This window comes from Pseudochaenichthys georgianus, chromosome 21, assembly GCF_902827115.2.
Source record: "Pseudochaenichthys georgianus chromosome 21, fPseGeo1.2, whole genome shotgun sequence".
Taxonomy (NCBI): domain Eukaryota; kingdom Metazoa; phylum Chordata; class Actinopteri; order Perciformes; family Channichthyidae; genus Pseudochaenichthys; species Pseudochaenichthys georgianus.
Window position 1 is genome coordinate 12,015,607 of NC_047523.1, and position 14,510 is coordinate 12,030,116.

The 14,510-nt window shown below is 39.5% G+C and overlaps 1 protein-coding gene across 1 annotated transcript; it reads right to left on the reverse strand.

Moving 5' to 3' along the window:
• Positions 1–1,120: 1,120 nt before the first annotated feature.
• LOC117467133 (protein Fer3) lies at positions 1,121–3,077 on the reverse strand. Its single transcript, XM_034110754.1, has 2 exons — positions 2,349–3,077; positions 1,121–1,366 (listed from the first exon to the last, which is right to left on the reverse strand). Exons 1-2 carry the CDS (start codon positions 2,923–2,925, stop codon positions 1,329–1,331), a joined length of 615 nt encoding a protein of 204 aa, XP_033966645.1. The 5' UTR covers positions 2,926–3,077; the 3' UTR covers positions 1,121–1,328.
• Between the last annotated feature and the right edge of the window lie 11,433 nt (positions 3,078–14,510).

A 14,510-nucleotide genomic window follows, 5' to 3' on the forward strand; every position in this document is an offset into this window, starting at 1 on the left:
ATCATTTCTTAACGTAAGCTATCCTTAGATACATAATTGTACATGAAGATAATTTTCATTGCATGACTTTTACTTTTAACAGGATATGTGAATCCTTTCTCCACCAATGTCTGTAGAACATTCTAAAAGCTCCAGAAGTATTCGGTATAGTTTTGTTTTTGTGTCATCACCACTGCCAAGTCAAAGGCATTTCATGTTCCCTAGAAGTTATTTATTGAAATATGTGATCATTTAAACTATGTTGTCTGCAGTTTTTATTTCTATACTTTTGTTTAACCTTTTTCCTGTTTAACAGTGACCAGACTTCAGCCAGCAGTTGATCCGTCATGCCGTTATAGTGCAGCAGTAGTTTCAGCTCCCTCTGAGGAATGACACCTGGATATTTGTTAACTAAGACCCTGGTATGAATACAAATATTCATCCACGTTTTGATTCATCCATAACACTATCAGGAAGAGAAATCAGGGACAGAGAGAGATGACATGTAAGTGCTTGACTAACCCCTGAAACAGATACAATCCTTAATTCAAAAAGATAGAAAACCAAAGTGGAGAAAAATTGCTTTTTATGATCCTGAGAAATGATCATTGATCACAAATACATTCAATTATCACATCAACTTTTCTGTGCTGATCCATTTAAGAAATAAATACACTTTTACATAGCATGAAATAGCTTAAAATGTACAATAAATCACAATAAAAAGAAATTAAATAATCAATATATGTTAAAAAATACGTGTCCGAAAAAGTATTTTGTCATAAATACACAAAATAAGGAATAAATTCATAAATAAATAAAACAAGAGATTTCAGAGTTTTCACATGAACCACTATAGCCTTATTGCCATGTTTGCACCTGACATGCTAAAACACAACGCGCTGATCTGCTTCTCACGCCCATTGTCTCATTTACATGATCAAGGCTCTTTTTAACACATTGCCTCGCACACTAATGAGCGCGAGTCCAGAAAACACTTCAGTTGCTTCATGCAGAAGTATGAGCCCTCAGGAAGTCCATTCAGCCTCATGCCAGTGTGCCCCTCTCCCTCTGGAACAAGTGCCATCTATTTGGGCAAACAATGCCCCCCCCCCCCGGCCTCATAAACAATGGCTCTCAATTAACCAGTCAACAATAAATTAGAATATTAAAAGCCACGGAGGACGGGGGGTGAGGTTTTAGAAAAGCCTGAGGTGTGTGAGAAGTCTGCAGATGTCGGTCATGCGGGACGAACGCCTTTCTTTGACATGTAGACAGAGAGGGACAGAGAAACCAATCTGAACCCCCCCCCCGCTGCCATCTCCTCAGGGCGCCCCCATGTTCCTCAGTTAATCCCACTTTATCCAAGAGAGGCGGGCTGTCAGGTCTGGGAAAAGAGAGATGGAGACAAAAACAGGACATAAGTTTAGTTACATTTTAATGACTGTTTAACAAGTCCTAGGGCTGGAGGTAGAGAATGGGGACACACTCTCATAAAGAGGCTTCAGAGCAGATTCCCACAGAATTAGTTAATGGCATGGAGCTAGTAAGAATACTAATGATTGTGTTTCTGTCAAATGAGGTTCATGCCCGAGGAAAACACACCTGGGGATTAAAGGAAGCAGCAAACACACAGCAAGCTGCTTCAAGTCAATAACTGTGAAAAACAACAATTTCTTATTGTTCTGGACGAACATTATTTCTCAATGAAAGACTAAGTGTGAACTAAGCACTTGTCTCTGTGTCCATACATGGAGCTATTTGCTGTATGTGATTATGTCAGAATCAGAAATACTTTAATCATGTCCTCTGTCATATTGATGTTAAGTTATATTTGGCTTTAAATATCAGGTATGTTATGTTTTAGTGTGTTGTTAGAGGACTTTTGTTAATGTGTGGGATACATTGAAAGTGTATGAAAGAAGATTAGGGCCACATGTGATTTATTTTGGAGATCTGACCAAAAGTGAAGGAAAAAGAAAATTCAGATTTCTGAGATGTTAGTCAGAATCATGGCTTTTCTTTCTCAGAATTTTGACTTTAATCTTATAATTCTGTTTTATTTCGGACATAATTAGTTGAATGAAACTAACTAACTAAAAAATAACGTTTTTCTTTAAATATATATGGTAGGCCTGAACGACAATATTCTGGAGAGTGAAGAAACTCTTGAAACAATTTCCAAACATTCTACAATAACCTGTATGAATTACCATATTAAAATAAAAGGCAGATAATGCTCTGAGTCCTGTCAGCACATTTAAATGGTCTGAAGTCAGGCTTAACAACTGATCATGTCTGCCCCTTACATCTCCATCATGAGATAATGATAGTTGTATTATGGGCTGTAATGAAGGGCATCAGCTCACCGCTTGTGTTCCAGATGGCGTTGGTGTGATTCTTGTAGCCGCTCTTCATGCAGTCGTCTACGTAGGACTTGGGGTCGCAGCCCGACACGAGGATCTCCCTCAGCAGGGCGATGTAGGCGATGGCGAGCCTCAGGGTGTCTATCTTGGACAGCCGCTTCTCGTAGGGGAAGGTGGGCACGTGGCAGCGCAGCTCCTCGAAGGCGGAGTTGATGCTCAGCATCCTCTTCCTCTCGCGGATGTTGGCCGCGTGCCGCTGCACCTTATAGGGCGGGTGAGAAGAGAGGCGCCGCGCCCTGTGCTTGGTCACCTCCAGGGGGTCGTCCATGGAGGACGTTTCCCCTTCAGCGCACGCGTCTTCCCCCGGAGACTGCAAGTCGAGGTCGGTTAAGGTCAGCTGTGCGTCCGGGAACATGGACTGACTGCCGAAGTTGGACCAGGGTGAGAGCTGGCCAGCGGAGTTGTAGTCCAGCAGGAAGGTATCCAGCTGGCTCTGGAAATGGAAGTTTTGGTCCATTTGTCCCCAAAATGCATAATCAGTAGTGCCATCCTGATCCAAGTCAAAAAGCACGTCCTCCATATTTAAAATGATACGATCTTTCCAAGTCTCTGAAGGCACACAGCAGATTCTCGATACTGTCTACCTGCATGTGCCTGAATCTCTGCCGTGTGACACCCACATGGGCACATCTCCCGGATTAAATACTTCCAGGGCCTCCATGTTGCTCGGCGGGTTGCTCTGGCCAATTCTAAAGGCTGAAAGGGAGCTCTTAAGAACACTTTACCCCTCCTTGTGGATCGTTCATTGCTTTAAAAACGCATTACAAAAGAATCAGTTGATCTCCAAACGACAATAAAGCGGGGAAAACACGTGTCCAATTATAAACTTCCCCTCAAGTAGGCCCGCTAATATTGACAAAAAACACTCCGTATATAGCAGGCAGTGGAGGGCTTGTGCCGAGCATTATGGCGCAGCAGGCCACTGCAAACCCGGTGGCCTCTGAATGGGACTGTTTTATCTATTAAAGCTCAGCTGACAACAAACACTACTGTCAGGAACACATGAGCATCCTTTGTTTGTGGGAAATGTAACGAGATGTAATGGGAAAGGAGTGTTATCTTATGTTTTGCCTTTGGGTTTATTCTGGTCTAGACATTTCTTGCACACTGATACCAAAATGCAGGATGTAGCATATTCCAGCAGGATCGCCACAGCTCGCCCCACATAATTCTGGGTTGCCACATTTAATGCGCTTCTATGTGCAAATGATATGACTGAGTAAATGGCAAACCGCTGTAATTACGCACGGGGGTTAATCAAATAAGCCAGCTCGTTCCGAGGTTGGATGGAGGACAGCATGTGGATGAACTTTAATTTGAGAAGGCTAACACGTGGTTTTGATTTGGCGAAGTCCTTTACGATGCTAATTTAAAAGGGGGGACTGTTTGTTGGAGTAAACACAGGCAGCACGAGGCCTTTCGCTGATCTTTTTTAAGAGGTGGCAGCTGATTCACCAACATTATCACAGACAGGTGAAGCGCCTTACTGACCGTGTGTGGTGTCACCAAACAGCCTCATATGTTATAGAGAAAGCATTTGTTATTATAAAGTATTACACAAGCCATGCAGATAATAATCAACGTGGCTGTGGAATACATACATACAAAGTCCCATATGGCACCTTCCCTGGCATTCTGATCATATCTTATACTTGACCTTAAAGTGTATTCAGGTTTAAAGGAGTTAAAATAATGTATTCCTCATAAATAATTGTCAAATACCCAGTATCAGCGGTGAAAGAAGTACTCAAATGTTATACTTAAGTAAAAGTAGCAATACTTTGTTACAAGTTAAAGTCCTGCATTCAAGATAATTCAAGTAAAAGTAGACTAGTATTGGCTTTAAAATATACTCAACGTATCAAAAGTAGTACTCGTCATGTGTAATGGTGGTGGAACATTTACTCAAGTATCGTACTTAAGTATATTTTGACATCAGATGTGCCTTCCATTTTATACTACAGTAGTTTGTACTTCTACTTCACTACATTCCATATACGCAAATGTTGTACTTTTTACACCCCTACATTTGTTTTACACTCAGTTACTAATTGCTTTTAATATATAGAAACATATGATTTGCTCACAGAGGTGTAAAGTAACTAAGTACATTTACTCAAGAACTGTACTTAAGTACAATTTTGAGATACTTGTACTTTACTTGAGTATATCCATTTGTTGCTACTTTGTACTTCTACCCCACTACAATTCAAAGGATACTCGTGTACTTTAACTCCACTATTTAATACCTTTAGTTACTTTAACAGCTTTTATAACACTTTAATGATCAATATAAAACATATCATATATATTATTCTGAAATGGGACCAATCTGCAGATGAGTACTTTTGGTATTATAAGTATTATAAGTTTATTTTGATACTAAGACTTTTACTTGAGTAACCTTTTATTTACTTGTAACAGAGTATTCCTACACTCTAGTACTTTTACTCAAGTACACGATCTGAGTACTTCTCCCTCCTCTGTTTGCTCACACTACTATGCAAAAGTCTCTACAATTGACTCCACATTGACAACCTAAAAGATTCAAAGGCTTGTAAATATGAAAAACAGGATAATATAATATTATTTAATAATGAAAGAGCTATTCTGCATACTTTTACTTTTGATACTTGTTGTACTTTTAGTTGATAATACCTCACTACTTTATGTTACTGAAATGGGCCAATATGCAGAATGAGTACATTTCCTTTTTATATTTCAAATACATTTTGATGCAAATACTTTTTTAACTTTACCTAATTAACATTTAGAATTTGGGATGTTTACTTGTAATCAAGTATTTTAAGACCATAATATTTGTTTTGCTTGAGTACAGGATCGGAGTGCTAAATCCACCCTGCCCATTTCAGAATCTCATATATCATTTCACTTATTGATTCGTCTATATTTATCACAGCTGGTGGATCATTTGATTTACTTTGCATCTACTGCTCGTGGATATCTTGACCTTACATTTATGTCACTGTTGATTTATTAGTTTATTTTTGTAAAAAATGAAATTAATAAAGTACAATATTCGCTGGGAAAATGTTGTGGAGTATAAAGTATAAAGTAGCCTAAAATAAAAATATTCAGCTTAAGTACAAATACCTCACAATTGTACTAGAACTTTTGAGTTAAGGCTACTTCACTATATTTCAACACTTCCCAGTATCAATGTGTTTTTAAAGTTGATGTACAAACACGTACTGAGGTAAAAGTCCTGCATTCAAAATCTTATTCAAGTAATCAAGTATCGGCTTTAAAATATCCTTAAAGTATCAACAGTAAAACTACTCATCATGTGTAATGTCCCATTTCACAACAATGTTATTTTACTGGATTATAGTGATGCATATATGTGTCACAGCTTGTAATTCTATTTACTTTCTATACGCTAATCTAAATCTGTAAAGTAACTACAACTGTCAGTTAAAGTCGTGGAATACAAATGACAACATTGTCTTCTAAAATGTAGTAAAGTAGAAGTATAAAGTAGCATAAAAGAAAACTGTGGGTTTTCTCTGGAAGTTTTTCCTTGTACAATGTGAGGGTCTAAGGACAGAGGGTCTAAGGACAGAGGGTCTAAGGACAGAGGGTGTCGTATTGTCATACTGATATTCTGTACAAACTGTGAAGTCCACTGAGACAAATGTGATATTGGGCTATATAAATAAACATTGATTGATTGATTGATTGATCAAATGAAGATACAGCATAAGTACACCTCATTATTGTACTTTAGTAAAAGACGTGAGCACTTTACTACATTCCACCTCTCCCAGTATGACTGTGTTCTTGCAGTTGACGCACAGACACGTTGTTTTTCTTTTTAAGGAACACATAAACGCCTCAGATCTGCATTCTTCTTCGGTGAGTTTTGATTTCCCAGCAGGGACCTCAGTATTTGTTTCAGGAAAACACATCAAAGTTGCTGCTATTTCCTTTAGTATCGAGTTACACCAGCTAATGAACCTACAGTTCCAGTGTTGCTTTAACCCCTCTCCATCCTACGGTTCAATGAAGCCATTACACTGACTCGCAGGAGAAATGAGAAAGGACAACATCCTGATTCATAATAAGAGCATTGTTATCCCGCCCGGCATCTCGGTTCAACTCTGCCAAGAGTCAATACAAACCTGTGTGGAGTGTAAATTAGGCGGGAAGGGTGAGTGTTTGCGTTGGGTTTAGAATGACTGATTTCTCATTAACGAGTCATCAAGTACACTTTCTTTACATTCGTGATCCCGGATGTCCTTTGAAAGCTGTTGGGGATTTATTTGGCTAGTGTCTGGAATAGATTCTACTTTAAAACGTGTTTTATCACGCAGATCTGTGGCGTTAAGCGTTTAAAATTGTATTTCTATTGAATAACAGCAGGTAGAAATGACACTGCCTGAATTCAAATTAAAGTGTAATATTATGTGTGAGCTCTGGTGCTTGGTTTGACCACAACATAACAATAGAATGTATATAATCAGCAGACCTTTATTGCCGTTATACTCATGTACAATGAGATTTGCTGACTTCTCTCTATGCAGTTTAAAATAGAGAAAACACAGTAAAAGCAGCAAAGAGAATACAAAACTAAAAGGCACTATGCTATAATAAATCAAATATTTTATTGGGGAAAAATGTTTAAAATGTCATATTTTGGAATGTGAAAACATAGTAATCAGCCTTAATGTTTCTTAATATAGAGAAATAACACATAATCAAAGATCCAGTCCCATTTCAGTTATCTGAAGACCCATGAGCCACTTTGTATTTGTTTTACAGATCATAGTAAACACATTGTCTCTGCAGCACACCGAGTGTTGTTGGGGTTTCTGAGGGGGGGGGGGGGGGCTGTCAGGACCTTCTGCAGGCTGCCAGCAGCATCCCTCCTGCAGCTGACGGCCGGGCTGAAGAGACTGCCTGTCAGATCCAGATCTGCCCCATTGTTCCTGCAACAATTCAAGAGGGCTGAAGGGTTTAAAAAGGAACCAACGATAGCAGCGCTTCACTAAATGAGTACACAGTCTAATAAGACACATCTCAACTCTGAGCTTATGGGGACATTTGGTTTTATATCTCCCTATTGAGACGTACAATATATGTTTTGTGGTCTCAATGACAGTTGATAAGGCTTCGATTCACTATGTGTGGTCATAGGCGGGTGATTAGATAATGGGCCCCTGGGCGTAGACACCTTTAAGACCCTGCAGCTTCATACAAGGGAGAAAGACGATATAAAGACTTATAGCTGTTTGGATTCAAGATTCAAAGGTTTTATTGTCAAATGCACAGTAGCTACAGTTATGGCAATGAACATGATAAATCCCAGGCTCCTTCAACAATGCAACATAAATACATATAGGACATAAACAATTAAAAATAGTGCAAGAAGAACATAACAGAAATGCTATAGGGTGTTACAATGTGCAGGTTAGCCTCTTTACATAGTGTTTCAGTCTTCTTGTCTCTGTTGTGTCTTCTCGTCTCCACACATCTCCCTTTTTGCTATTTATAGATATGAATTGTCTCTTTGTTGTTTTGCCCCTTTTTGTAGTTGTTTTGTGTTTTTTAATATGAATGCAGCTTCACTTGCCTTCTTCACATCGTCATTTTTAGTCCCTGTGGTTGCGTTCATATTTGTGGTCATATTTAGTGTCACTTTTTGGTAGTCAATTTGTGTTTCTTTGTGAATACTTTCCCTTCTTTTCGTAGTCGCTGTGTCTTTGTGTGGCTCTTTGCAGCTTGTTTGTGTCTCTTTGTGGTTGTTTTATGTTTCTTCCTGGTTGAGTGATATTTTGTAGGGGAAGGCCTCGGTGCCCCTAACACTTTGGAACTCTTAGCTTTTTGCCTAGTAGGCCTGTTCAGTGAACCATCCATGTGTGTGGTGCCTCATTAAACACTATCCAGGCTATAGTGCTATCCAAAGTGCTCCTCTCCGAAAGACGGACTATAAAATCCAGTCTTCTGCCAAGAAAACCGGACAGCATGGACAAGTGAAGTGCGGTTCTTGGACTCTGCACGAGGCCACCTGCTCGCAATTAGGACTGCGGTTTTGAAGCCGTTTCCCACCTGGGAGTAACTGTGTGGAAAACAAGGAAGTTAATGGAACAGCGAATCAAACGCACATCAGAATGGATCCACACCTGCTCTTTCATGTCCTCTATGATATTATGACTTTTAATCAGTGACATATTTGGGGGGGGATTAGTGTGAACGGTGTTGGGGCTTGTGCTAGTTCCTACAAATTACCGCATGGTGATGCTGAACTCTTTTTAGATTCAGGGCCAAAATACACAACGGCCAAACCTCTATATTTTTCTTCCTCTTTCATAATGTCTGTCGCTATTTCTACTTCATACCCCAAGCAAATACAAAGATTAGCATTTCAGGGTTGTGTTGAGGCATGTCTTGTTTGTTTGGGTACAAGGCTGATACAAATCTTGGTTCTGGAAGCCTCTGCAATGAGAGAATGGCATAGCAGCCAAGTGGTGTAATCTTCAGCGCGGGCCACAAACAGCTCTTTGATCCGCACTGGGACCGAGCCATTAGAGTCACGGCACATTGGAGCGATAGCACACAGCAGAAGTTACCCTTGACCACAGATTCAGATGGCCTCAGGCTTTTACCTTTAAGCTACAATTAGCATTAATGCAATGAGCAGTATGTGCCCAGCTTCAAAGGCCACGGCAGCCAACTGCATGAAAATAATGCAGGGAATGCCGAGACTGATTGCATGCTAACTCTCTTGCATGTGAAGTATTTGGGGTTACATTCTGCTGCATCTTTGGGACAATATCACATTCTTCATGTATGACCTTATACATGATATGTGTGACACCCAGGGTGTGGAGAGTAACGTTTAAAATGTATTCTGTTACAATGACAAATGTAATCAGTCCTATTCTGCTTTTTGGGGTTTTCCTGGTATACGTTTTTGCGCATGTAGATGGTCTGCAAAGGCTAACAATCCAAGGTTCCCTCCGAGGGTCCCCCACACAGTCCCCCCTGCCTGGAACACCTCAATTGGACTCCTCTGTTTACTCCCATAACATAGTGACATCACTAAGTAACACTTGTACTGCTATTGGCTAGTGCTCCAACATATTGTCTCTTAGCATTTGACCATTCACAACAGAGCCGGCCAGCTGACCAATCAGAGCAGACTGGGCTCTGGTTTCAGACAGAGGGTGAAAAGAGGTACTGCAGCACAGGCAGTATGAGAAAAATAAAGACCTTTTTGAACATTAAAGCATGGAGACATGTCACAGTAGAGACACAAAATAAAATATGAAACTGATCATTAGCATAAGGGCCCCATTAAATGTATTGAAACATTTGTATCATTCTAGTATTCCCCATTGTTTCACTAAATGTACAGCTCACCTGATTAGTGGCATAATGCGACCAAGACGAGCTACAAAACCTGTCAAAAAATGATTCTGAACCTTAAAGTTGAGTAGCAGCTTGCTGGCTGCGGGCCCATTCCTGTCTGCATTTCAGGCCCAGGTCTGGTCTGGAGAAAGCATCATGGTCGTAAAGTGGGCCTTAAGCAAACACCCCTCCGGGGGCACCACCCCTCTCCATGGACCGGCGAATGCCTCAGGCTGGATCTTAGCCCCCGGCTTGATATAAACACATTATTTCTGCAGCATGGGTGTGTATACGGTGCTTGACAACAGGTGGTATTTAGATAATATGGCTTCATATGTGTGCACAACACATTATAAGCTTTCCCCTTCACTCCAATATTAATCCCAATCTGTGCGATCATTGTGAGAGTCTTTGTGCGTCTCAGTGGAATGTGTGAACAGAGCCTGTGGGATATCTGCAGGAATGTGTAGACTGTAACCATCAGTGACACCTGCAGAGCACCAGCTGTCAATACCATTCCCTGTAAAATCACCTGACTGCAAAAGATGGAGTTTATTGTGAAAAAGAAAGTTAATTTCCTTTATTTGGAATTATAAACTGTTTTTTTAAAAAAAAGTATATTTCCAGACCGCAAGGACAATGAAGCTCAGTCAACCCTTTAAAACACCATTCAACTTTCAGGTCAAATAAGAAAAAAGAAAGGAAAAGTTATTTCCATGACATTATTGGTGGGGTTCAATATAAATTGTCCAACTGCGATCAGCAATATCAGCAATTATAAAATAACTTTTTACAGTGTCAGAATAAAATTGAAGATGGGGGATGCTGTCTAGTGACAGCAGCATTATACAACCAGATACAATTAGAACATTTCACTCATGTGTCAATGGATTGTACCACAAACCCACTCTAAGTCTAAAAGCAAGAAAACTCCTTCTAAAGTTAAAGTATGATGTAAGAATGCCGGCTGTGCATTTTTTTCCACCTGTGAAAAATGCTGTAAAGTAGACATGCGATCAGAAAAGGGAATGAAAGTGCTTTTAAAGGAGAAATGCAGTTATTTAGTTTTGAACTTTTAAAAAGAGATCAAAACAACGCAGCAGAGATTGAAATGTTCTGACCTTTAGCCCTATGTCATTCCCAGAAACTTTGGATCCTACATTTGCCTTTAAGATACATAATAACATGTATCTGCTACATACATGCCCACATCTTACATACAGCACAACCTCGTTTTTTCCTCAAATATACATTTTATTGAGCTTCTTTTTTCCACATACATTTAAATGTCATGTTTAATTAATTTATAAAGAGGTGTTGAACCAACTTGCTTTAAGTACTTTTTGATTCAAGACTCATTTTCATAGCTGTTTTATTTGTGCATCTAGCATTTGGAGCTGCTAGTAAATAAACAAAGTCACAGGCACAGTGTTTATAACTACATACAATGATATACAGGCAGAATAACGCCTATTTAAATACAGAAAGAAAAGTAAGATGTATATAATAATAAATAAATAATAAAGGATTGAGTGCAGGGAGGCGCTCTCCTTTTGAAATCTCAAGTTTACACATCCCCATTTTTTAAAACCAAGATAACCCTGATGACATCATCACATAACATCAAACCACTGGAAAGATAGACAGTCTTGTACGTCAGGTGATCTAATCTGATATTTGATATGATTCACATGATCGTATGGTTATATTTAATAAACAGCTGTTGTTTTGAATAATAATGTGTCCACTGATGGAGCTCAATCTTTTCAAATGTATCAAACTATGTAATTCTGACTGGGACTGTCTGCTCTATGAAAGATTTTCAGGCATGATGAATTTGTTTTGTAGCCTGTAGGCTGTCATTCATGGGGACACCAGATGTGAAAATGCTCCTCCTGCAACTCTACTTCCTTGGAACAAAACCCTATCAGGTCCACAGAGATACAAGATACACACACACACACACACACACACACACACACACACACACACACACACACACACACACACACACACACACACACACACACACACACACACACACACACACACACAACACACACACACACACACACACACACACACACACACACACACACACACACACTGGCCTGATACTCTGAGATGGTTTTAACAGGCGTGAGGGCGTCGTAGGTCACTGCAGAGACATGCCGTTGGACACACTGCGCCTAAAGACCAGCTGCTAGCTTTGTTGTGTGTCAGTTGTCTTCGTGTCTCTTTGTCCTGACCCTGTTGTTCAGGTCAGCGAGGTGATGCACGTTTTCCCATCTTGATTAAGAGAAAATGAAAGGAGCTCTTTTTCTTGGAACGAACTCTGCTCTATATTTGATTTAGACCTGAAAAGAAACGCTGTCACTTTGGACATTCACACTCAGGACGGTCCTCTGTTTTCACAGGTCGAGTGGCCGATAGGATATGGTGTTCAGAGCGAACTGATGAAAGGAGAAAGCAGTGGCTGAACGGGGGATAGAGCACACTGAGGGATATGTTGTTGAATGCTCAGAGACGACAAAACAAAGAATGCAGACCGGGCGCTGTTCAAAATGGCTGCCCACTGCTCCTAACACTAGGATGGGTCAAATGCAGAGAAACAATTTCCCCACGGGGATTAATAAAGTATATCAAAATCAAAATCAAAAATCAAAATCAAACATCTCTGATGTCACTCTATAGTTAACTGGCTGATTATCTGATAACCCAATCATCTCTTTTCTTCACTGCAGATGAATGCTGCCTCTCTGCTGACAGATGCCACGTCTGTAATGGGACAGATCCTTTCCTGAATGAAAGGAAAAGGGGACAACGTTTCCTTTTTGTATCCCTGATCTTTGCTAACTATAGCTAGATAAACTATCATTAGTGAAACAAACAAAATCCAGCTTTAAAGCAATATTGTTAAGCTGTTTATTATGCATATCTTTCAAGAAATGTACAATTTCTGTCAAAATGGAAACTCAGTATAATATTTAAACAATTATTTTGCAAGCAACAGTCATTTTTAATTGTTTACATGTTTCAGTTGTAACTAATTTCATCATTTATTTTTTATAGTATTTTTTTAAGTTATGGCTGCATATGCAATGTTAGTGCACTTAGCTTTGGGAAACACCATCGTTAACAAAATCAGCCAATAGGCTCACCATAGGGCCGGCTGTTTACATTCACTTTTCGTTCCATATTTCAAATGTAGCCCACTTAATTGCTATTCAGGTCGTGTGTCTCAAAGGAAGTCAGGAACAATAAGTCTACGTAGTGAAGAGTATGGGATGGAGGTCAAACAAACACTTTTCCCAGGCACACTGATCTTGTTTCTAGACATTAGTAAAACGCACAAAAAATTACTTTTTGAAAGATATCGTCACTTTAATGAAAATGATTGCATTAGACCTTATGTGATTCATACAATGACAACGTTTTGGTGGTTGGAAATATGTCTTGGAACTTCCTGGAGTCTTGTCATTACCATGGTGATGGTTGTAGTTTCATATAAACTGTACAGATATGAGGGTGGTGTGATCTTCTCCTCTAAATGTCCGACTCCAGTGCTAGTCAATTGTGAAAAAATAGAGCAAGAAATATCTGGTTATGAATGAGTTTTTTGACACCAGTTGTCACATCAAGTCCTATGATAGAACATTTGAATGGTTGACATTCTGCATGGGTTAGACAGAAGGACATACGTTTGTTTCATGGAGCCAAGCTTTCACTTTACCAGAACCCAATCCCTTATGTGTAAATTGTCCAATCTAAAGCAACACTTGTCTAATGTGTAATTGTCTAAATACTTGATAAACATGAGCAACAATTAATTGCTTTTATCTCACAGTTTTTAGTTATTTTGTTTGTATAATATTTCTATCATGACCAATAATCTGCAAACAGAGCGTCAAATCAATAAAGTCCAGGAAAGCCAAGCAGCCAGAGGGTTGCAGATTATGAATGAATCAACTGGCATATGACAAAAACATCCCTAACAGGAGGACATCCCTGCTCTTGCCAAGGATATGGAGGGAGGAAGGAGAGTGGGTGCACAAAGGACCAAGCTAGGCTGTTAAAGATATAGAGAGCTTTTTCAAACCGGTCCCATCTGAAATAATAATGATGGATGCTTTATTCTTCCCAAGGTAGTCGGATGGAGCCAAAGTTGCGGGGTTGAGAGGAATCATAACTGCACAGGAGATTAAAACTGGCCCACAGCAGCTCTAACACAGTGGTTTTAAAGATAAAACTAGAAACCGACTGGGGAACGATCAAGAAATGATTGACTGGCTTCTTGAATCGTCCACCAAATACCGGAGAGACTGGTGATAGAGTTTCAGGTTGCAGCGGAAGATATAAAGCCCATGATTGATTTGCACCTGATTCCTATCAAGATCTTGATTTCAGCTCAAGCTCACACAATCTAAAGTTGCCTGTAAGGTGACATTTTGTGAATTGTTATACAACCAAACTAAAGCAGGTGAATGGAGACACACCCTCTAATGTACGCAAATGTACAACTTTAAGGTGTTTATATGGTATTTTCCAAAACTCTCAACAGCATTTGTCTGTAAAGATCTATATATCTATCAAAAATGAATCTATAATCCGCCTTATCAGGTTCATATTTGTATTTTGTACCTCTACTGCGACACATTTACATGCTTTAATGTTAAAAAAGCTCTTTATTTTTCTCATACTGCTGCAGCACCTCTTTTCACCCTCTGTCTGAAA